The 23583-nt window shown below is 46.7% G+C and overlaps 1 protein-coding gene across 1 annotated transcript in view; it reads right to left on the reverse strand.

Moving 5' to 3' along the window:
- mdga2a (MAM domain containing glycosylphosphatidylinositol anchor 2a) overlaps positions 1–23583 on the reverse strand; it is a 94018-nt gene that overhangs the window by 47064 nt on the left and 23371 nt on the right. The window contains exon 2 of the mRNA XM_034525247.1: positions 5397–5536. Within this exon, the coding sequence (XP_034381138.1) occupies positions 5397–5536 (140 nt within the window). The remainder of the gene's footprint in view (positions 1–5396; positions 5537–23583) is intronic.

Consider the following 23583-nt stretch of genomic DNA (forward strand, 5'->3'; position numbering starts at 1 on the left):
TGAGGGTGTTTCAGTGTGTGTGTGTGTTATATGGGTGTGTGTGTGTGTGAGGGTGTTTGAGTGTGTGTGTGTGAGGGTGTTTGAGTGTGTGTGTGTTTGTGTGAGTGTGTGTGAGGGTGTTTGAGTGTGTGTGTGTGTGTGTGTGTGTGTGAGGGTGTTTGAGTGTGTGTGTGTTTGTGTGAGTGTGTGTGTGAGTGTGTGTTAGTGTGTGTGTGTGTTTGTGAGTGTGAGTGTGTGTGTGTGTGTTTGTGTGAGTGTGTGTTTGAGTGTGTGTGAGTGTGTGAGTGTGTGTGTGTGTTTGTGTGAGTGTGTGTGAGTGTGTGAGTGTGTGTGTGTGTGAGTGTGTGTGTGTGTTTGTGTGAGTGTGTGTGTTTGTGTGAGTGTGTGTGTGAGGTTGTGTGTGTTTGTGTGAGTGTGTGTTTGAGTGTTTGTGTGTGTGTTTGAGTGTGTTTGTGTGAGTGTGTGTGTGAGGTTGTGTGTGCGTGTGTGTGTGTTTGTGTGAGTGTGTGAGTGTGTGTGTGTGTGTTTGTGTGAGTGTGTGTGTGAGGTTGTGTGTGTTTGTGTGAGTGTGTGTTTGAGTGTTTGTGTGTGTGTTTGTGTGTGTTTGTGTGAGTGTGTGTGTGAGGTTGTGTGTGCGTGTGTGTGTGTTTGTGTGAGTGTGTGTCATTCATCAGTACTTCCTGTTTCTCTGGTTTAATCTTTTTCACCAGACACATTGAATGGAGGATAAGCCCCGCCTCTTCCTGTTTCAGAATAAATCACATTATGATCCTTCTACAATGTGAATAATGTTGAAGCCTCCAGTTCGGTGTCGCCATCTTGTTTTGATGCAACAAATAAACAGGAAGTTACCATATATGAGGAGGATGGACATAGAGACTCCATCTACGTCTCTGGTGCCTGTCAATCACCTGGTAGCCCCGCCTTAAAGCTTAATGGTCTGTTTGACTCTAAATGACCATGGCTATGTTCACTGAGGGACACATCAGGAGAACTCCCAGTGGCCCCAGTCGTCTCAGTCCCCCAGTGGTCAAACCCACTCTGGTTATAGGTAGCTCCATAGTCAGAAACGTGAAGATAGGGAAGCCAGGGACCAAAGTCATATGCATCCCGGGGGCCAGAGCGGGCGACATTGAATCTTGTTTAAAACTGCTGGCTAAAGATGAGCGTAGTTACAGTAAGATTATAATACACGCCGGCGGTAATGACTCCCGACTGCGGCGGTCGGAGGTCACTAAAATTAATGTGGAATCGGTGTGTACTTATGCCAAGACAATGTCGGACACCGTAGTTTTCTCTGGCCCTCTCCCCAATCTGATCAATGATGACATGTATAGCCGCATGTCGTCGTTCAACCGCTGGTTGTCCAGGTGGTGCCCAGCAAACAATGTGGGCTACATAGATAACTGGAGGACTTTCTGGGGAAAGCCTGATCTGATGAGTCGAGACGGCATTCATCCCACTTGGGATGGAGCGCGTCTCATTTCTGCAAACATGGCCAAGTTGATTAACGGACTTAATCCATGACCCAGAGTTCAGATCAGGAAGCAGAAGCAGAGTTGTAGTCTTCCACCCTTCTCTGCACTTCCATTGGAGCAGTTACCCACCCTTAACCTTAACTCTATAGAGACTGTGTCTGTCCCACGGACACTTAAATTAATTAAATCAAAAGTAACCAGAAGAGGAGTCATACAAAATAACCTCATACAGGTTAACATCACTACTGCAACAGTGCAACAAAAGAAGATAATTAAATGTGGACTCCTAAATATTAAATCTCTGTCATCTAAAGCTGTATTAGTAAATGATTTAATATCAGACAATCACATTGATTTATTGTGTCTTACTGAAACCTGGCTGAGGCATGAAGAATATGTCAGCCTAAATGAATCAACTCCTCCAAGTCATATTAATACTCACATTCCTCGAGGCACCGGCCGAGGAGGTGGAGTAGCAGCCATCTTTGACTCAAGCCTATTAATGAATCCTAAACCTAAACTAAACTACAACTCATTTGAAAGCCTTGTTCTTAGTCTTTCACATCCAACCTGTAAAACATTACAGCCAATCCTATTTGTTATACTGTACCGGCCACCAGGTCCATATTCAGAATTTATATCTGAATTTTCTGAGTGTTTATCAAGTTTAGTCCTTAAAACTGATAAGGTTATTATTGTAGGAGATTTTAATATTCATGTGGATATTGATAATGATTCCCTTAGTACTGCATTTATCTCATTGTTGGACTCGATTGGCTTCTGTCAGAGTACAGAAACCCACTCACTGCTTTGGCCACACCCTCCACCTTGTTCTTATATATGGCATTGACATTGAGCATTTGGAGGTCTTCCCACAGAACCCTCTTCTGTCAGACCATTACCTCATAACTTTTGAGTTCATACTCCCGGAGTGTACACCGTTAGTCAAAAGTTTCTACACCAGATGTCTAACTGACAGTGCTGTAGCTACATTTAAAGAAGAGATTCCTTCTGCATTTGATTCAATACCACGTCTCAATGTGACGGAGGACTCCTGTGCTAACTTTAGTCCGTCCCAGATTGATCATCTTGTCGATAGTGCTACAGGCTCACTGAGAATGACACTAGACTCGATAGCCCCACTGAAGAAAAAGACAGTGAGGCAAAGGAGGTTTGCTCCCTGGTATAACCCTCAGACCCGCGAACTAAAGCAAACTTCACCAAAGCTTTAAAGTATATGGCGTTCCACCAATCTGGAAGAATCACGCTTAGTTTGGAGAGATAGTCTTAAAACATATAAAAAGGCTCTCCGTAATGCCAGAGCAGCCTATTACTCATCAGTAATAGAGAAAAATAAGAACAACCCCAGGGTTCTCTTTAGCACTGTAGCCAGGCTGACAGAGAGTCACAGGTCTGTGGAGCCGTGTATTCCTATAGACCTCAGTAGTAATGACTTCATGAACTTCTTCAATGAAAAGATTTGAACTATTAGAGGCAAGATTGATGCTCTCTTGCCCTCAACTACTGCCGATCTGTCATCAAGAGGAGTGGCCTTGGAAACGGCTGTATGCCCTGGTGTATATTTGGATAGCTTTTCTCCCATTAACCTAGACCAATTGTCCTCAATGGTTTCTACTTCTAAACCGTCTACCTGTCTCTTAGACCCCATCCCAACGAGGCTGCTTAAAGACGTGTTGCCTTTAATTGGCACCTCTCTGCTGGATATTGTTAATGTGTCTTTGCTAACAGGCCATGTACCACATTCCTTCAAAGTAGCTGTAATTAAACCTCTCCTGAAGAAGACCACTCTTAATCCAGAGGTGTTGGCTAACTACAGACCGATCTCTAACCTTCCCTTCCTCTCTAAGATCCTTGAGAAAGTAGTCGCAAATCAGTTGTGTGACTTTCTACATCAGAATAGTTTATTTGAGGAGTTTCAGTCAGGATTTAGAAAACACCACAGAGACAGCACTGGTGAAGATTACTAATGACCTCCTAAAGCATCAGATAAAGGACTCATCTCTGTACTGGTCTTGTTAGACCTTAGTACTGATAAAGGACTCATCTCTGTACTGGTCTTGTTAGACCTTAGTGCTGATAAAGGACTCATCTCTGTACTGGTATTATTAGACCTTAGTGCTGATAAAGGACTCATCTCTGTACTGGTCTTGTTAGACCTTAGTGCTGATAAAGGACTCATCTCTGTACTGGTCTTGTTAGACCTTAGTGCTGATAAAGGACTCATCTCTGTACTGGTATTATTAGACCTTAGTGCTGATAAAGGACTCATCTCTGTACTGGTCTTGTTAGACCTTAGGGCTAATAAAGGACTCATCTCCGTACTGGTCTTGTTAGACCTTAGTGCTGATAAAGGACTCATCTCCGTACTGGTATTATTAGACCATAGTGCTGATAAAGGACTCATCTCTGTACTGGTCTTGTTAGACCTTAGGGCTAATAAAGGACTCATCTCCATATTGGTCTTGTTAGACCTTAGTGCTGATAAAGGACTCATCTCCGTATTGGTCTTGTTAGACCTTAGTGCTGATAAAGGACTCATCTCTGTACTGGTCTTGTTAGACCTTAGTGCTGATAAAGGACTCATCTCCGTACTGGTCTTGTTAGACCTTAGTGCTGATAAAGGACTCATCTCTGTACTGGTCTTGTTAGACCTTAGTGCTGATAAAGGACTCATCTCTGTACAGGTCTTGTTAGACCTTAGTGCTGATAAAGGACTCATCTCCGTACTGGTATTATTAGACCTTAGTGCTGCGTTCGACACCATTGATCATGACATCCTATTACAGAGACTGGATCAGTCGATTGGCATTTCAGGTACCGCACTAAGTTGGTTTAAATCCTATTTATCAGATCGATCTCAGTTTGTATTTGTAAACGATGAAGCCTCAATGACCACCAACGTTAATCACGGAGTTCCACAAGGTTCTGTGCTTGGACCAATTTTATTTACCTTATATATGCTTCCTTTGGGCAATATTATCAGGAAACACACATAAACTTTCATTGCTATGCAGATGATACTCAATTATATGTATCGATCAAACCAGAGGAGACCAACCAGCTCGCTAAAATTCAAGAATGTCTTAAAGACATAAAAACATGGATGACCTGCAACTTCCTGATGTTAAACTCAGACAAAACTGAAGTTATTTTACTGGCCCTGAACACCTCAGAGATCAATTATCTGGTGATGTGGTTTCTGTAGATGGCATTGCCCTGGCATCCAACACCATTGTAAAGAATCTCTAGTTATCTTTGACCCAGACTTGTCCTTTAACTCCACGTTAAGCAAATCTCAAGGATTGCATTTTTCATTCCAAATCCTTGATTGGTGATGCACCATCATATCTTAAGGAGCTTGTAGTACCATATTGCCCCACTAGAGAGCTGCTCACTAAATGCGGGGCTACTCGTGGTTCCTAGAGTCCTAAAAAGTAGGATGGGAGCCAGAGCCTTCAGTTATTTCTTCCCTTTTTGCCCTTTTTTCCTAATTCGATGTGAGGTCAAAGGTCAGGGATGTTGTATGTGTACAGATTGTAAAGCCCTCTGAGGGGAGTTTGTAATTTGTGATATTGGGCTATACAAAATAAACTGAATTGAATTGGTTCCAGTGGACTCAGTCTCCCAGTGGACTCAGTCTCCCCCAGTGGTCTCAGTCCCCCAGCGGTCTCAGTCCCCCAGTGGTCTCAGTCCCCCAGTGGTCCCAGTCCCCCAGTGGTCCCAGTCCCCCAGTGGTCTCAGTCCCCCAGCGGTCTCAGTCCCCCAGTGGTCTCAGTCCCCCAGTGGTCCCAGTCCCCCAGTGGTCCCAGGCCCCCAGTGGACTCAGTCTCCCAGTGGTCTCAGTCCCCCAGTGGTCCCAGGCCCCCAGTGGTCCCAGTCCCCCCAGTGGGTGATTACCTGTGGGTGGGGGTGCCCGGTCACCATGCACTGCAGCTCCAGGGTCGCCCCCTCCCTGATGGTGTAGACCCTCTCGCTGTAGCGCTCCTCCTCCACGTTACAGGTGTGACCAGAGTGCACGATGCGCACGGTAGGGGGCGCTGTGGAGACCAGCAGAGACCTTCATCTTTATCTTCATCACACCTTCATCTTCATCACACCTTTACCACAACTTCATCTTTATCTTCATCACACCTTCACCTTCATCACACCTTCACCTTCATCACACCTTTACCACACCTTCATCACACCTTCACCTTCATCACACCTTCATCTTCATCACACCTTCACCTTCATCACACCTTCACCATCACCACATCTTCATCACACCTTCATCTTCATCACACCTTCAAATTCATCACATCTTCAGCACACCTTCATCTTCATCACACCTTCATCTTCATCACACCTTCACCTTTATCTTCATCACACCTTCACCTTCATCTTCATCACACCTTTACCTTCATCTTCATCACACCTTCACCTTTATATTCATCACACCTTCATCACATCTTCACCTTCATCACAACTTCACCTTCATCACACCTTCACCTTCATCTTCATCACACCTTCACCTTTATATTCATCACACCTTCATCACATCTTCACCTTTATCACATCTTCACCTTCATCACAACTTCACCTTCATCACAACTTCACCTTCATCACATCTTCACCTTCATCACACCTTCACCTTTATCACATCTTCACCTTCATCACATCTTCATCACACCTTCACCTTTATCTTCATCACACCTTCACCTTCATCTTCATCACACCTTCACCTTTATATTCATCACACCTTCATCACATCTTCATCTTCATCACACCTTCACCTTCATCTTCATCACACCTTCACCTTTATATTCATCACACCTTCATCACATCTTCACCTTTATCACATCTTCACCTTCATCACAACTTCACCTTCATCACAACTTCACCTTCATCACATCTTCACCTTCATCACACCTTCACCTTTATCACATCTTCACCTTCATCACATCTTCATCACACCTTCACCTTCATCTTCATCACACCTTCACCTTTATATTCATCACACCTTCATCACATCTTCATCTTCATCACAACTTCACCTTCATCACAACTTCACCTTCATCACATCTTCATCACAACTTCACCTTCATCACACCTTCATCTTCATCACAACTTCACCTTCATCACACCTTCATCTTCATCACACCTTCACCTTCATCAACTCTTCACCTTCATCACACCTTCATCACATCTTCACCTTCATCACATAATCACATCTTCATCACACCTTCACCTTCATCACATCTTCACCTTCATCACACCTTCACCTTCATCACATCATCACACCTTCACCTTCATCACATCTTCACCTTCATCACACCTTCATCACATCACATCTTCACCTTCATCACATCTTCATCACACCTTCACCTTCATCACACCTTCACCTTCATCACATCTTCACCTTCATCACATCTTCACCTTCACCACATCTTCACTTTCATCACACCTTCACCTTCATCACATCTTCACCTTCATCACATCTTCATCACACCTTCACCTTCATCACATCTTCACCTTCATCACACCTTCACCTTCATCACATCTTCATCACATTTTCATCTTCATCACACCTTCATCACATCTTCATCACATTTTCATCTTCATCACATTTTCATCTTCATCACACCTTCACCTTCATCACATTTTCATCTTCATCACAAACCAGAGAGGAGAGGAAGATGAAGAGAGGAAGATGAGGAGAGGAAGAGAGGAAGAGGAAGAGGAGGAGAGAAAGATGAGGAGAGGAAGAGGAGGAGAGGGATAGGAGGAGAGGAGAAGAGGAAGAGGAGAGGAATATGAGGATTTAATAATAATTATTAATAATTATTAACTAATAATAAATAATTAATAATTATTATTAATTAGGGTTAATAATAATGATTCAAAGGAATTCAAACCCTTTGAATCACCCCCAGAGTGACTGATTCCTTTTCAGCATGCACTTAAATGAGCACGAGCACAGTAGAGCTTAACTAGAACCACAGTAGAGCTTAACTAGAACCACAGTAGAGCTTAAATAGAACCACAGTAGAGCTTAACTAGAACCACAGTAGAGCTTAAATAGAACCACAGTAGAGCTTAACTAGAACCACAGTAGAGCTTAAATAGAACCACAGTAGAGCTTAAATATAACTAAAGTAGAGCTTAAATAGAACCACAGTAGAGCTTAAATAGAACCATAGTAGTAGAGCTTAAATAGAACCATAGTAGTAGAGCTTAAATAGAACCACAGTAGAGCTTAAATAGAACTAAAGTAGAGCTTAAATAGAACCACAGTAGAGCTTAAATAGAACCACTGTAGAGCTTAAATAGAACCATAGTAGTATATCTTAAATAGAACCACAGTAGAGCTTAAATAGAACCATATTAGTATAGCTTAAATAGAACCACAGTAGAGCTTAAATAGAACCATAGTAGTATAGCTTAAATAGAACCATAGTAGTAGAGCTTAAATAGAACCACAGTAGAGCTTAAATCGAACCTCAGTAGAGTCTAAATAGAACCAAAGTAGTAGAGCTTAAATATAACCACAGTAGAGCTTAAATAGAACCAAAGTAGTATAGCTTAAATAGAACCACAGTAGAGCTTAAATATAACTAAAGTAGAGCTTAAATAGAACTAAAGTAGAGCTTAAATAGAACCACAGTAGAGCTTAAATAGAACCACAGTAGAGCTTAAATAGAACCATAGTAGTAGAGCTTAAATAGAACCACAGTAGAGCTTAAATAGAACTAAAGTAGAGCTTAAATAGAACCACAGTAGAGCTTAAATAGAACCAAAGTAGTATAGCTTAAATAGAACCACAGTAGAGCTTAAATAGAACCACAGTAGAGCTTAAATAGAACCAAAGTAGAGCTTAAATAGAACCAAAGTAGAGCTTAAATAGAACCACAGTAGAGGTTCTGGTGTTTATTTATTATAAATAGAATACAGTAGAACCTATATATATATAGGTTCTGTATATACATTTACAGTACATATATATATGTATACATAAACATATATATTATATATCTTTTTAAAGTAGCTGGAGTGTGAGATATGCATATTTACTTCCTTATGGAACTGAACTTCCTACTGTTTCCAGCTCTAATCCCTCTTTAAATGAAAGGCCTGTACAGTAGAGCACTGAGTGTGTGTGTGTGTGTGTGAGTGTGTGTGTGTGTGTGTGTGTTGTACACACAGTGACTCATCCTACAGTAGAGTGTGTGAGTTGTTGTCTCACATTGTATTATACTTTGGATTATTACATAAAATAATCAAACAAGCGTTTGTGATTCTTCATGATCTCTATAAAGGACCAGGAAGTGTACCTGTTCATATATTAATGTTTACTCTGTCGATAACTGATTGTTCTCTCAGAAATGAAGTCTTAAACTTTGGATGAATGTTGTACGTGTTTAGTTGTTGTCGGAGGTTCAATGTAGTTTTCAGTGAAATGAGTCATTGAGTCAATAATGAACATTCATAAAGGAACGTGTGGAACGAGAACATCTCCAATCAGATCGTGAGCTGATCTGAGACCAGTTCTGAAGCGACCCTCCGGTCTGGGTTCATCCAGAGATCACCACTGTTTCCTCCACTCTTCACTTATTTATTTCAGGAGCAGGAAGTGGAGAAGACAGACATGAAACTAAATATTGAAACCACTATCTGTCTCTGTCTCACTCAGATTCACTCAGAAACTCTGTCTCTGTCGGCTGATCTCAGGTCAGATTTATCTCCTCTGTTTTATTCATGTCAAAGAGCGGTTCTACATCCTCTCTCTCTCGCTCTGGGTTACGTAAGCTCTCCCTCTCTATTTCTGGAGCCAAGGATTTCTCACAGGAAGCTGCCGAGTCAGTGGGCCGGCTAAAAATAACTGCAGACGTCTGATTGGCCTACAGCACGGGGCTCCTTCTGCATACGTAATGAGAGGCGGGGGGGGGGGGGGGGGGGGGCATGAATGAAAAGGACTGAGATGGTTCTATGCTGTCATTTATATACGTCACAGGAAGGACCAATTACTGTGCGGCAGCTCCGTGTCGCCCCTCTCTGATTGGTCGCTTACGCGACGAGGAAGTCCAAGAAGTGTTTGAGAGGTTTCAGGCCCTTGAGCTCATTCTAGAAATCCTTCAGAAGGTTACGGAGGTTCTTCACATTCTTTGGGTTGTTGTGATCCTTAAAGACTCACATGGCCTTTAGGAGATTGCAAGGAGTCCTTAAAAGACTTCCAGCTGTCCTTTAGGAGTGACTAGAGGTCATTGAGGAGGTTGATAAGATCCTTAAAGGAGGGTCCACAGGGTCTAGTGTAAGGTTTCAGGGGTCCTTAAAATACCTTAGAGTTCCTCCTTTACCTGGAAAACCTCTAATGGGAGGCGTCCAGGAAGCATCCGAATTAGATGCCCGAACCACGTCAGCTGACTCTTTTTGACACAAAGGAGCAGCGCCTCAACTCCAAGTTCCCTCCTGATGTCGGAGCTCCTTACCCTATCTCTAATGGGGCGTTCACACCAAACGCGTTGCGAATTTTTAGCGCGAGTTGATCCCGTGCAAAGTCAATGCACGGACTCGAATGGTTGAGAATTTTCGCCAGAGTTGAAATATTTCAACGTTGGCGAAAAAATCAGCATTGAGATGCTCCGCCCGTCATCACTGTCCTGCCGTTGGTGAATCAGACCACTCACCGGACACAGATAGACAGGCGCTCCGCAGCTGAGATTGAACGCCTGTAACTGGTGTCCAACCGAGAGATCCTGGCACCGATCCGAGCCAGCAGGTCATCAAACTGGCTACAGGTTAGCCTGAAGTAGCGCTGGAAGCCGCAGTCATCCAGACGCAGTTCCTGGAGAAGACGGTGAAATTCACCGAGCTGTGTGTGCGGCGACGGATGATGTTATGAACCCAAATACGAGGGCGTCTGATGTTCCAACGTTTGTGGGATTTCCAGAACAAGTACAGAGTAAAAATAGTGGTTTCTTTCATGGAGGATGGCGGAACTGTTTTTACGGGGACTTAAATAAATATTCGCGACGCGTTTGGTGTGAGTCCTACAGAGGAAACTCATCTCCTTACCCTATCTCTAAGGCTGAGTCCTACAGAGGAAACTCATCTCCTTACCCTATCTCTAAGACTGAGTCCTACAGAGGAAACTCATCTCCTTACCCTATCTCTAAGACTGAGTCCTACAGAGGAAACTCATCTCCTTACCCTATCTCTAAGACTGAGCCCTAAGGAGGAAACCCATCTCCTTACCCTATCTCTAAGGCTGAGTCCTACAGAGGAAACCCATCTCCTTACCCTATCTCTAAGGCTGAGTCCTACAGAGGAAACTCATCTCCTTACCCTATCTCTAAGGCTGAGTCCTACAGAGGAAACTCATCTCCTTACCCTATCTCTAAGGCTGAGTCCTACAGAGGAAACTCATCTCCTTACCCTATCTCTAAGGCTGAGTCCTACAGAGGAAACTCATCTCCTTACCCTATCTCTAAGACTGAGCCCTAAGGAGGAAACTCATCTCCTTACCCTATCTCTAAGGCTGAGCCCTACAGAGGAAACTCATCTCCTTACCCTATCTCTAAGGCTGAGTCCTACAGAGGAAACTCATCTCCTTACCCTATCTCTAAGGCTGAGCCCTACAGAGGAAACTCATCTCCTTACCCTATGTCTAAGGCTGAGCCCTACAGAGGAAACTCATCTCCTTACCCTATCTCTAAGGCTGAGCCCTACAGAGGAAACTCATCTCCTTACCCTATCTCTAAGGTTGAGTCCTAAGGAGGAAACTCATCTCCTTACCCTATCTCTAAGGCTGAGCCCTACAGAGGAAACTCATCTCCTTACCCTATCTCTAAGGCTGAGCCCTAAGGAGGAAACTCATCTCCTTACTCTATCTCTAAGACTGAGCCCTACAGAGGAAACTCATCTCCTTACCCTATCTCTAAGACTGAGCCCTACAGAGGAAACTCATCTCCTTACCCTATCTCTAAGGCTGAGCCCTACAGAGGAAACTCATCTCCTTACCCTATCTCTAAGACTGAGCCCTAAGGAGGAAACTCATCTCCTTACCCTATCTCTAAGGCTGAGCCCTACAGAGGAAACTCATCTCCTTACCCTATGTCTAAGGCTTAGCCCTACAGAGGAAACTCATCTCCTTACCCTATCTCTAAGGCTGAGCCCTACAGAGGAAACTCATCTCCTTACCCTATCTCTAAGGTTGAGTCCTAAGGAGGAAACTCATCTCCTTACCCTATCTCTAAGGCTGAGCCCTACAGAGGAAACTCATCTCCTTACCCTATCTCTAAGGCTGAGCCCTAAGGAGGAAACTCATCTCCTTACTCTATCTCTAAGACTGAGCCCTACAGAGGAAACTCATCTCCTTACCCTATCTCTAAGACTGAGCCCTACAGAGGAAACTCATCTCCTTACCCTATCTCTAAGGCTGAGTCCTACAGAGGAAACTCATCTCCTTACCCTATCTCTAAGACTGAGCCCTAAGGAGGAAACCCATCTCCTTACCCTATCTCTAAGGCTGAGTCCTACAGAGGAAACTCATCTCCTTACCCTATCTCTAAGGCTGAGTCCTACAGAGGAAACTCATCTCCTTACCCTATCTCTAAGACTGAGCCCTAAGGAGGAAACCCATCTCCTTACCCTATCTCTAAGGCTGAGTCCTACAGAGGAAACTCATCTCCTTACCCTATCTCTAAGGCTGAGCCCTACAGAGGAAACTCATCTCCTTACCCTATCTCTAAGGCTGAGTCCTACAGAGGAAACTCATCTCCTTACCCTATCTCTAAGGCTGAGCCCTACAGAGGAAACTCATCTCCTTACCCTATCTCTAAGGTTGAGTCCTAAGGAGGAAACTCATCTCCTTACCCTATCTCTAAGGCTGAGCCCTACAGAGGAAACTCATCTCCTTACCCTATCTCTAAGGCTGAGCCCTAAGGAGGAAACTCATCTCCTTACTCTATCTCTAAGACTGAGCCCTACAGAGGAAACTCATCTCCTTACCCTATCTCTAAGACTGAGCCCTACAGAGGAAACTCATCTCCTTACCCTATCTCTAAGGCTGAGCCCTACAGAGGAAACTCATCTCCTTACCCTATCTCTAAGACTGAGCCCTAAGGAGGAAACTCATCTCCTTACCCTATCTCTAAGGCTGAGCCCTACAGAGGAAACTCATCTCCTTACCCTATGTCTAAGGCTTAGCCCTACAGAGGAAACTCATCTCCTTACCCTATCTCTAAGGCTGAGCCCTACAGAGGAAACTCATCTCCTTACCCTATCTCTAAGGTTGAGTCCTAAGGAGGAAACTCATCTCCTTACCCTATCTCTAAGGCTGAGCCCTACAGAGGAAACTCATCTCCTTACCCTATCTCTAAGGCTGAGCCCTAAGGAGGAAACTCATCTCCTTACTCTATCTCTAAGACTGAGCCCTACAGAGGAAACTCATCTCCTTACCCTATCTCTAAGACTGAGCCCTACAGAGGAAACTCATCTCCTTACCCTATCTCTAAGGCTGAGCCCTACAGAGGAAACTCATCTCCTTACCCTATCTCTAAGACTGAGCCCTAAGGAGGAAACCCATCTCCTTACTCTATCTCTAAGGCTGAGTCCTAAGGAGGAAACTCATCTCCTTACCCTATCTCTAAGGCTGAGCCAGAGTTCATGACCTTAGGTGAGGGTCAGAACGTAGACCGACCAGTCAATTGAGAGCTTCGTAGTATATATGTAGTATGTAGTATATATATATATATATATATATATATATATATATATATATATATAGAGTATATATGTAGTATGTAGTATATATATAGTATATCCTCTGACCTTATAAAGAAAGAATAATAATCAAGGACATAATCAGCACAGAGAAGTCTGAAGAACTGTGATGAGGTCTTGATCGACCGGCGGAGCGGCGGCCGAGGGAGTGGTGAAGCAGAAACAAGCTGCTGCTGAGAGCATCAGTTCTCAGGCCTTGGAGAACATGAGGAAGAGGCTTCCACCAGTGGGAAAGACCTCCGTGGGGGGGCAGAGCAGGGGGTCCCTAACAGCCAGGAGTCCTGTGGGGGTGATATGGAGTTTGACTCTGGGTCTGATGCTGCACCTCTCAGTGCAAACCAGAGCACTGATCTCTACTCTCTAGAGGAAATAAACTCCTTTCTGGATGAAACCTTTAACAAGCTAAAGTAAGGGATTACTTTGGGGACAGCAGTAAGTTCATCAGGTCAGTGGGCATGCTGAGCAAACTGGATGAGAGGAAGCGCTACAGGTTGAAGAAACACATTACGTATTTACGGGGTGCACAGGAGGGGAAAGTAGTGAAGAAAAGGACTCAAAGGTCATGAGTACGTGTGTCAGTCATTGGTTCACTTGTTACTTCTGGACTGACTCTGGATCTGAAGAAGAGGGCGTTGATCTCTGAAGTCTCACTCAGAAAGGTGGAGGGTTGATTCTCACAGGAGACTCACACGGTGCAGCAGACCAGGTGGATCTTTGTGGTGAAGGGTCGGTTCCCACAGCAGCTGTTCAGGAGAACACTGGGGGCCTCCATCTTGTCCTCACTGAGGTGGTGAAGGGTCGGTTCCCACAGCAGCTGTTCAGGAGAACACTGGGGGCCTCCATCTTGTCCTCACTGAGGTGGTGAAGGGTCGGTTCCCACAGCAGCTGTTCAGGAGAACACTGGGGGCCTCCATCTTGTCCTCACTGAGGTGGTGAAGGGTCGGTTCCCACAGCAGCTGTTCAGGAGAACACTGGGGGCCTCCATCTTGTCCTCACTGAGGTGGTGAAGGGTCGGTTCCCACAGCAGCTGTTCAGGAGAACACTGGGGGCCTCCATCTTGTCCTCACTGAGGTGGTGAAGGGTCGGTTCCCACAGCAGCTGTTCAGGAGAACACTGGGGGCCTCCATCTTGTCCTCACTGAGGTGGTGAAGGGTCGGTTCCCACAGCAGCTGTTCAGGAGAACACTGGGGGCCTCCATCTTGTCCTCACTGAGGTGGTGAAGGGTCGGTTCCCACAGCAGCTGTTCAGGAGAACACTGGGGGCCTCCATCTTGTCCTCACTGAGGTGGTGAAGGGTCGGTTCCCACAGCAGCTGTTCAGGAGAACACTGGGGGCCTCCATCTTGTCCTCACTGAGGTGGTGAAGGGTCGGTTCCCACAGCAGCTGTTCAGGAGAACACTGGGGGCCTCCATCTTGTCCTCACTGAGGTGGTGAAGGGTCGGTTCCCACAGCAGCTGTTCAGGAGAACACTGGGGGCCTCCATCTTGTCCTCACTGAGGTGGTGAAGGGTCGGTTCCCACAGCAGCTGTTCAGGAGAACACTGGGGGCCTCCATCTTGTCCTCACTGAGGTGGTGAAGGGTCGGCTTCTCGTGGTCAGGGCGGAAATAGAGGGCTCTATTTTCTGTTAAATGTATATGCACCGAACCATTTGTGTTGTTTTGTCTTTGTTTGGAAGAGTTGGTTTTATTAATTTATGTAAGTTGTTTTGTTAAGGCTGAACTAATATGATGATGTTTCGTGTCTCCATGAGTGTGGAGAAATAAACGGACTTCAAAAACCAAAACCTCTCTCCTGTCTCCTGTCTCTTGTCTCCTGTCTCCTGTCTCCTCTCTCCTGTCTCCTGTCTCCTGTCTCCTGTCTCCTGTCTCCTCTCTCTTGTCTCCTCTCTCCTGTCTCCTGTCTCCTCTCTCTTGTCTCCTGTCTCCTCTCTCCTGTCTCTTGTCTCCTGTCTCTTGTCTCCTCTCTCTTGTCTCCTCTCTCTTGTCTCCTCTCTCTTGTCTCCTGTCTCCTCTCTCCTGTCTCCTCTCTCTTGTCTCCTCTCTCCTGTCTCCTCTCTCTTGTCTCCTGTCTCTTGTCTCCTCTCTCTTGTCTCTTGTCTCCTCTCTCCTGTCTCCTCTCTCTTGTCTCCTGTCTCCTCTCTCCTGTCTCTTGTCTCTTGTCTCCTGTCTCTTGTCTCCTGTCTCTTGTCTCCTCTCTCTTGTCTCCCGTCTCCTCTCTCTTGTCTCCTGTCTCTTGTCTCCTCTCTCTTGTCTCCCGTCTCCTGTCTCTTGTCTCCTGTCTCTTGTCTCCTCTCTCTTGTCTCTTGTCTCCTCTCTCTTGTCTCTTGTCTCCTCTCTCCTGTCTCCTCTCTCTTGTCTCCTGTCTCCTCTATCTTGTCTCCTCTCTCTTGTCTCCCGTCTCTTGTCTCCTCTCTCTTGTCTTCCGTCTCCTCTCTCTTGTCTCCTGTCTCTTGTCTCCTCTCTCCTGTCTCCTCTCTCTTGTCTCCTGTCTCTTGTCTCCTCTCTCTTGTCTCCCGTCTCTTGTCTCCTCTCTCTTGTCTCCTGTCTCCTCTCTCTTGTCTCCTGTCTCCTCTCTCCTGTCTCTTGTCTCCTGTCTCTTGTCTCCTCTCTCTTGTCTCCTCTCTCTTGTCTCCTCTCTCCTGTCTCTTGTCTCCTGTCTCCTGTCTCCTCTCTCTTGTCTCCTGTCTCCTCTCTCCTGTCTCTTGTCTCTTGTCTCCTCTCTCTTGTCTCCTCTATCTTGTCTCCTCTCTCTTGTCTCCCGTCTCTTGTCTCCTCTCTCTTGTCTCCCGTCTCCTCTCTCTTGTCTCCTGTCTCCTGTCTCTTGTCTCCTCTCTCTTGTCTCCCGTCTCCTGTCTCCTCTCTCTTGTCTCTTGTCTCCTCTCTCTTGTCTCCTCTCTCCTGTCTCCTCTATCTTGTCTCCTGTCTCCTCTCTCTTGTCTCCTCTCTCTTGTCTCCTGTCTCCTCTATCTTGTCTCCTCTCTCATGTCTCCTGTCTCCCGTCTCTTGTCTCCTGTCTCCTCTCTCTTGTCTCCCGTCTCCCGTCTCCCGTCTCCCGTCTCCCGTCTCTTGTCTCCTGTCTCCTGTCTCCTGTCTCCTGTCTCTTGTCTCCTGTCTCTTGTCTCCTCTCTCTTGTCTCCCCTCTCTTGTCTCCTGTCTCCCGTCTCTTGTCTCCTGTCTCTTGTCTCCTGTCTCTTGTCTCCTCTCTCTTGTCTCCCGTCTCTTGTCTCCTCTCTCTTGTCTCCCGTCTCTTGTCTCTTGTCTCCTCTCTCCTGTCTCCTCTCTCTTGTCTCCTGTCTCCTCTCTCCTGTCTCTTGTCTCCTGTCTCTTGTCTCCTCTCTCTTGTCTCCTGTCTCCTCTCTCCTGTTTCTTGTCTCCTGTCTCTTGTCTCCTCTCTCTTGTCTCCCGTCTCTTGTCTCCTCTCTCTTGTCTCCCGTCTCTTGTCTCCTCTCTCTTGTCTCTTGTCTCCTCTCTCCTGTCTCCTCTCTCTTGTCTCCTGTCTCCTCTATCTTGTCTCCTCTCTCTTGTCTCCTCTCTCTTGTCTCCCGTCTCTTGTCTCTTGTCTCCTGTCTCTTGTCTCCTCTCTCTTGTCTCCCGTCTCTTGTCTCTTGTCTCCTCTCTCCTGTCTCCTCTCTCTTGTCTCCCGTCTCTTGTCTCTTGTCTCCTGTCTCCTCTCTCCTCTCTCTTTCCGGTTCCGGTGAGTGTGAGCGTGGTGAGTGTGAGCGTGGTGGAGGATATGCGAGTGGCGGGTTGTTTGAACCAGTAGGTGGATAGTGTCCCTGGTTCTACCAGGTGAACCTCGCGTGCTGACCAGGTGAGTCTACAACTGTTCACCTGACTTTGTGTTCGAGGGATCGGAGGTTGATGGAGGTGCTCTCGGAGGAATGGCGTCCTCCGGGGCGCCGCCTCCGTCGCTCCGGCAGGGCGTGAGGATCATGCCGCCGGATAGCGGCGTTACCGTGGAGGAGGTGCTGCTGGCTGTCGGGGAGCAGGTCGGCCATGACAACCTGTCCTTCGCGTCCCGTATGAACCGGGCGGTGGTCGTGTTCCTAAAGGAGGAGACGCACGTGTACCGGCTGATCGAGAGCGGCGTGTTCATCAGGGACACCTACGTGCAGGTGTCCCTGATGTCAGCGCCCTCCACGCGGATCACCGTGTCCGGTGTTCCGCCGTTTATCTCCAGTGAAGCGATTCTAAATGAGCTCCGGAGGTTTGGCAAATTCGCCAGCGGTCTAAAGACGGTGAGTTTGGGCTGTAAAGACCCCAAACTGAGGCACGTCCAGTCTCTGAGGCGGCAGGTGCTCATGTTCCTGGACTCACCTGCACAGAGCCTGGAGGTGTCCTTCAGGGTGAAGCACGGGGACGGGCCTACATGCTGTACGCCAGCTCGGGGCCGCTCCGCCGCTTCGAGTGTGGAGACATGGGCCACAAGCGGTTTGCGTGTCCACGCAGAAAGCAGGCCGGCTCCGCGGCGGCCGGCGAGGGAGCGGCGACCGGCGAAACTACGACTGGAGGAGCGGCGACCGGCGAAACGGCGACTGGTAGAGCGGCGACCGGCGAAACTACGACTGGTAGAGCGGCGACCGGCGAAACTACGACTGGAGGAGCGGCGACCGGCGAAACTACGACTGGCAGAGCGGCGACCGGCGAAACTACGACTGGCAGAGCGGCGACCGGCGAAACTACGACTGGAGGAGCGGCGACCGGCGAAACTACGACTGGTAGAGCGGCGACCGGCGAAACTACGACTGGTAGAGCGGCGACCGGCGAAACTACGACTGGTAGAGCGGCGACCGGCGAAACTACGACTGGAGGAGCGGCGACCGGCGAAACTACGACTGGCAGAGCGGCGACCGGCGAAACTACGACTGGTAGAGCGGCGACCGGCGAAGCGGCGACTGGCGAAGCAGAGACCGGCGAAGCAGAGACCGGCGAAGCAGAGACCGGCGAAGCGGCGACTGGCGAAGCAGAGACTGGCGAAGCAGAGACTGGAGGAGCGGCGACCGGCGAAGCGGCGACTGGCGAAGCAGAGACTGGAGGAGCGGCGGCAGTTTGCGGTGTTGGCAGAGCGGCGGGGGGTGGCCCTGACGCACAGCTGCGGGAAGAGCAGCAGAAACAAGCCGAGGAGCAGCAGGTTACTGCTGCTGCTGAGAGCATCAGTTCTCAGGCCTTGGAGAACATGGAGGAAGAGGCTTCCACCAGTGGGAAAGACCTCCGTGGGGGGGCAGGTGCAGAGCAGGGGGTCCCTAACAGCCAGGAGTCCTGCAGAGGTGATATGGTGATTGACTCTGGGTCTGACGCTGCACCTTTCAGTGCAAAGAAGAGTACTGATCTCTACTCTCTAGAGGAAATAAACTCGTTTCTGGATGAAACTTTTAACAAAACAGCTAAAGTGAGCGATTACTTTAGGGACACCAGTAAGTTCATCAGGTCAGTGGGCATGCTGAACAAACTGGTGGACGAGAGGAAGCGCTACAGGCTGAAGAAACACATTACGTATTTACGGGGTGCACAGGAGGGGAAAGTAGTGAAGAAAAGGACAAAAAGGTCATGAGTACGTGTCAGTCATTGATTCACTGGAAATAGAGGGCTCTATCTTCTGTTGTGTAAATGTATATGCGCCGAATCATTTGTGTTGGTTTTGTTGTTTGTTTTGTCTGTTTTGCTGTTCTGAGGCTGGAAGAGTTGGTTTTATTAATGTATTTAAGTTGTTTTATTAAGGCTGAACTAACATGATGATGTTCTCCATGAATGTGGAGGAATAAACGTATTTTAAAAACCAAAAAAACCTGTCTCCCGTCTCTTGTCTCCTGTCTCTTGTCTCCTGTCTCTTGTCTCCTCTCTCTTGTCTCCCGTCTCTTGTCTCCCGTCTCTTGTCTCCTGTCTCTTGTCTCCTGTCTCTTGTCTCCTCTCTCTTGTCTCCCGTCTCTTGTCTCCTGTCTCTTGTCTCCTGTCTCCCGTCTCTTGTCTCCTGTCTCTTGTCTCCTGTCTCTTGTCTCCTCTCTCTTGTCTCCTGTCTCCCGTCTCTTGTCTCCTGTCTCTTGTCTCCTGTCTCTTGTCTCCTCTCTCTTGTCTCCTCTCTCTTGTCTCCCGTCTCTTGTCTCCTGTCTCTTGTCTCCTGTCTCTTGTCTCCTGTCTCTTGTCTCCTCTCTCTTGTCTCCCGTCTCTTGTCTCCTCTCTCTTGTCTCCCGTCTCTTGTCTCTTGTCTCCTCTCTCCTGTCTCCTCTCTCTTGTCTCCTGTCTCCTCTCTCCTGTCTCTTGTCTCCTGTCTCTTGTCTCCTCTCTCTTGTCTCCCGTCTCTTGTCTCCTCTCTCTTGTCTCCCGTCTCTTGTCTCCTCTCTCTTGTCTCTTGTCTCCTCTCTCCTGTCTCCTCTCTCTTGTCTCCTGTCTCCTCTATCTTGTCTCCTCTCTCTTGTCTCCTCTCTCTTGTCTCCCGTCTCTTGTCTCTTGTCTCCTGTCTCTTGTCTCCTCTCTCTTGTCTCCTGTCTCCTGTCTCTTGTCTCCTCTCTCTTGTCTCTTGTCTCCTCTCTCTTGTCTCCTGTCTCCTCTCTCTTGTCTCCTCTCTCTTGTCTCCTGTCTCCCGTCTCTTGTCTCCTCTCTCTTGTCTCTTGTCTCCTCTCTCTTGTCTCCTGTCTCCTCTCTCCTGTCTCCTGTCTCTTGTCTCCTCTCTCCTGTCTCCTCTCTCTTGTCTCCTGTCTCCTCTCTCCTGTCTCTTGTCTCCTGTCTCCTGTCTCCTCTCTCTTGTCTCCTGTCTCCTCTCTCCTGTCTCTTGTCTCTTGTCTCCTGTCTCTTGTCTCCCGTCTCTTGTCTCCTCTCTCTTGTCTCTTGTCTCCTCTCTCTTGTCTCCTGTCTCCTGTCTCTTGTCTCTTGTCTCTTGTCTCCTCTCTCCTGTCTCTTGTCTCCCGTCTCCTGTCTCCTCTCTCTTGTCTCCTGTCTCCTGTCTCTTGTCTCTTGTCTCCTGTCTCCTCTCTCTTGTCTCCCGTCTCCCGTCTCCTGTCTCCTCTCTCTTGTCTCCCGTCTCCTGTCTCCTCTCTCTTGTCTCTTGTCTCCTCTCTCTTGTCTCCTGTCTCCTGTCTCTTGTCTCTTGTCTCCCGTCTCCTGTCTCCTCTCTCTTGTCTCCTGTCTCCTCTCTCTTGTCTCCTCTCTCTTGTCTCCTGTCTCCTCTCTCCTGTCTCCTGTCTCTTGTCTCCTGTCTCCTCTCTCTTGTCTCCCGTCTCCCGTCTCCTGTCTCCTCTCTCTTGTCTCTTGTCTCCTCTCTCTTGTCTCCTGTCTCCTCTCTCCTGTCTCCTGTCTCCTGTCTCTTGTCTCTTGTCTCCTCTCTCCTCTCTCCTCTCTCCTGTCTCCTGTCTCCTGTCTCCTGTCTCTTGTCTCTTGTCTCCCGTCTCCTGTCTCCTGTCTCTTGTCTCCTGTCTCCTCTCTCTTGTCTCTTGTCTCCTCTCTCTTGTCTCCCGTCTCCCGTCTCTTGTCTCCTGAATCCGTCTGACAGCTCACAGCAGAACACAGAGGATTATCCTCCAAACATGAACTTAATCCACAGAGAGAAGTCTCCTCAAGATGAAGCTGTGATGCTGTAACGTTGCTCCTGATCGGGTAAACCCTCACACACACACACACACACACATCTCTGTTTACACACATCTCTGTACACTCACACACACATAAACACATCTCTGCACACACACACGCATCTCTGTTTACACACACACACACACACACATCTCTGCACACACACACATCTCTGTACACACACACACACATAAACACATCTCTGCACACACACACGCATCTCTGTTTACACACACACACACACACACATCTCTGCACACACACACACATAAACACATCTCTGCACACACACACACCTCTGTTTACACACACACACACACACACATCTCTGTACACACACACACATAAACACATCTCTGCACACACACACACCTCTGTTTACACACACACACACACACACACATCTCTGCACACACACACATCTCTGTACACTCACACACACACACACATCTCTGTACACACACACACATAAACACATCTCTGCACACACACACACATCTCTGTTTACACACACACACACACATCTCTGTACACACACACACACACACACATCTCTGTTTATACACACACACACACACATCTCTGTACACACACACACACATCTCTGTTTACAAACACACACACACACATCTCTGTACACTCAAACACATACACACATCTCTGTACACTCACACACACACGCACACATCTGTCATTTACAATAACCCGTTTCATGTTTCCTTCTCTCTTTCCCTTGTTTCCTCATCCTGTCCCCTTCTTTCCTCTCCTCACGAGCCAACATGGTAAAAGTAACTGTACTTGTTTACCTCTTTTCTAGTATTCAGACCACTCAAAGCGCTTTAACACTGGAGGTTAGTTTCCTCTGGAGGTTAGTTTCCTCTTGAAGTTAGTTTCCTCTGGTAGTTAGTTTCCTCTTGAAGTTAGTTTCCTCTTGAAGTTAGTTTCCTCTTGAAGTTAGTTTCCTCTTGAAGTTAGTTTCCTCTGGAGGTTAGTTTCCTCTTGAAGTTAGTTTCCTCTGGAAGTTAGTTTCCTCTGGAAGTTAGTTTCCTCTTGAAGTTAGTTTCCTCTTGAAGTTAGTTTCCTCTGGAAGTTAGTTTCTTCTTGAAGTTAGTTTCCTCTGGAATTTAGTTTCCTCTGGAATTTAGTTTCCTCTGGAAGTTAGTTTCCTCTTGAAGTTAGTTTCCTCTGGAAGTTAGTTTCCTCTGGTAGTTAGTTTCCTCTGGAAGTTAGTTTCCTCTGGAAGTTAGTTTCCTCTTGAAGTTAGTTTCCTCTTGAAGTTAGTTTCCTCTGGAAGTTAGTTTCCTCTTGAAGTTAGTTTCCTCTTGAAGTTAGTTTCCTCTGGAAGTTAGTTTCCTCTGGAAGTTAGTTTCCTCTGGAGGTTAGTTTCCTCTTGAAGTTAGTTTCCTCTGGAAGTTAGTTTCCTCTGGAATTTAGTTTCCTCTTGAAGTTAGTTTCCTCTGGAGTTTAGTTTCCTCTGGAATTTAGTTTCCTCTTGAAGTTAGTTTCCTCTGGAGTTTAGTTTCCTCTGGAATTTAGTTTCCTCTGGAAGTTAGTTTCCTCTGGAAGTTAGTTTCCTCTGGAGGTTAGTTTCCTCCGGAAGTTAGTTTCCTCTGGAAGTTAGTTTCCTCTGGAGGTTAGTTTCCTCTGGAGGTTAGTTTCCTCTGGAAGTTAGTTTCCTCTGGAAGTTAGTTTCCTCATGAAGTTAGTTTCCTCTGGAGGTTAGTTTCCTCTGGAAGTTAGTTTCCTCTGGAAGTTAGTTTCCTCATGAAGTTAGTTTCCTCTTGAAGTTAGTTTCCTCTGGAGGTTAGTTTCCTCTGGAAGTTAGTTTCCTCATGAAGTTAGTTTCCTCTTGAAGTTAGTTTCCTCTGGAGGTTAGTTTCCTCTGGAAGTTAGTTTCCTCTGGAAGTTAGTTTCTGCCTCACCTTGAAGGACACCTCTAGTGACTGTGGGGGTGACTCTAAAAACATAAAGACCTGCGTCTGAGGGACAGGACGTGTCTCAGCTTGGGGGTCTTTACAGCCCAGACTCACCGCTTTGAACCCGCTAGCGAACTTCCCGAACCTAAGTTAGTTTCCTCTTGAAGTTAGTTTCCTCTTGAAGTTAGTTTCCTCTTGAAGTTAGTTTCCTCTTGAAGTTAGTTTCCTCTGGAATTTAGTTTCCTCTGGAAGTTAGTTTCCTCTTGAAGTTAGTTTCCTCTGGAAGTTAGTTTCCTCTGGAAGTTAGTTTCCTCTTGAAGTTAGTTTCCTCTGGAAGTTAGTTTCCTCTTGAAGTTAGTTTCCTCTGGAAGTTAGTTTCCTCTGGAAGTTAGTTTCCTCTGGAAGTTAGTTTCCTCTTGAAGTTAGTTTCCTCTGGAAGTTAGTTTCCTCTGGAAGTTAGTTTCCTCTTGAAGTTAGTTTCCTCTGGTAGTTAGTTTCCTCTTGAAGTTAGTTTCCTCTTGAAGTTAGTTTCCTCTGGAAGTTAGTTTCCTCTGGAAGTTAGTTTCCTCTTGAAGTTAGTTTCCTCTGGTAGTTAGTTTCCTCTTGAAGTTAGTTTCCTCTTGAAGTTAGTTTCCTCTGGTAGTTAGTTTCCTCTGGTAGTTAGTTTCCTCTTGAAGTTAGTTTCCTCTTGAAGTTAGTTTCCTCTTGAAGTTAGTTTCCTCTGGAGGTTAGTTTCCTCTGGAAGTTAGTTTCCTCTGGAATTTAGTTTCCTCTGGAAGTTAGTTTCCTCTTGAAGTTAGTTTCCTCTGGAGGTTAGTTTCCTCTTGAAGTTAGTTTCCTCTGGAG

This window comes from Cyclopterus lumpus, chromosome 22 (genome assembly GCF_009769545.1).
Source record: "Cyclopterus lumpus isolate fCycLum1 chromosome 22, fCycLum1.pri, whole genome shotgun sequence".
Taxonomy (NCBI): domain Eukaryota; kingdom Metazoa; phylum Chordata; class Actinopteri; order Perciformes; family Cyclopteridae; genus Cyclopterus; species Cyclopterus lumpus.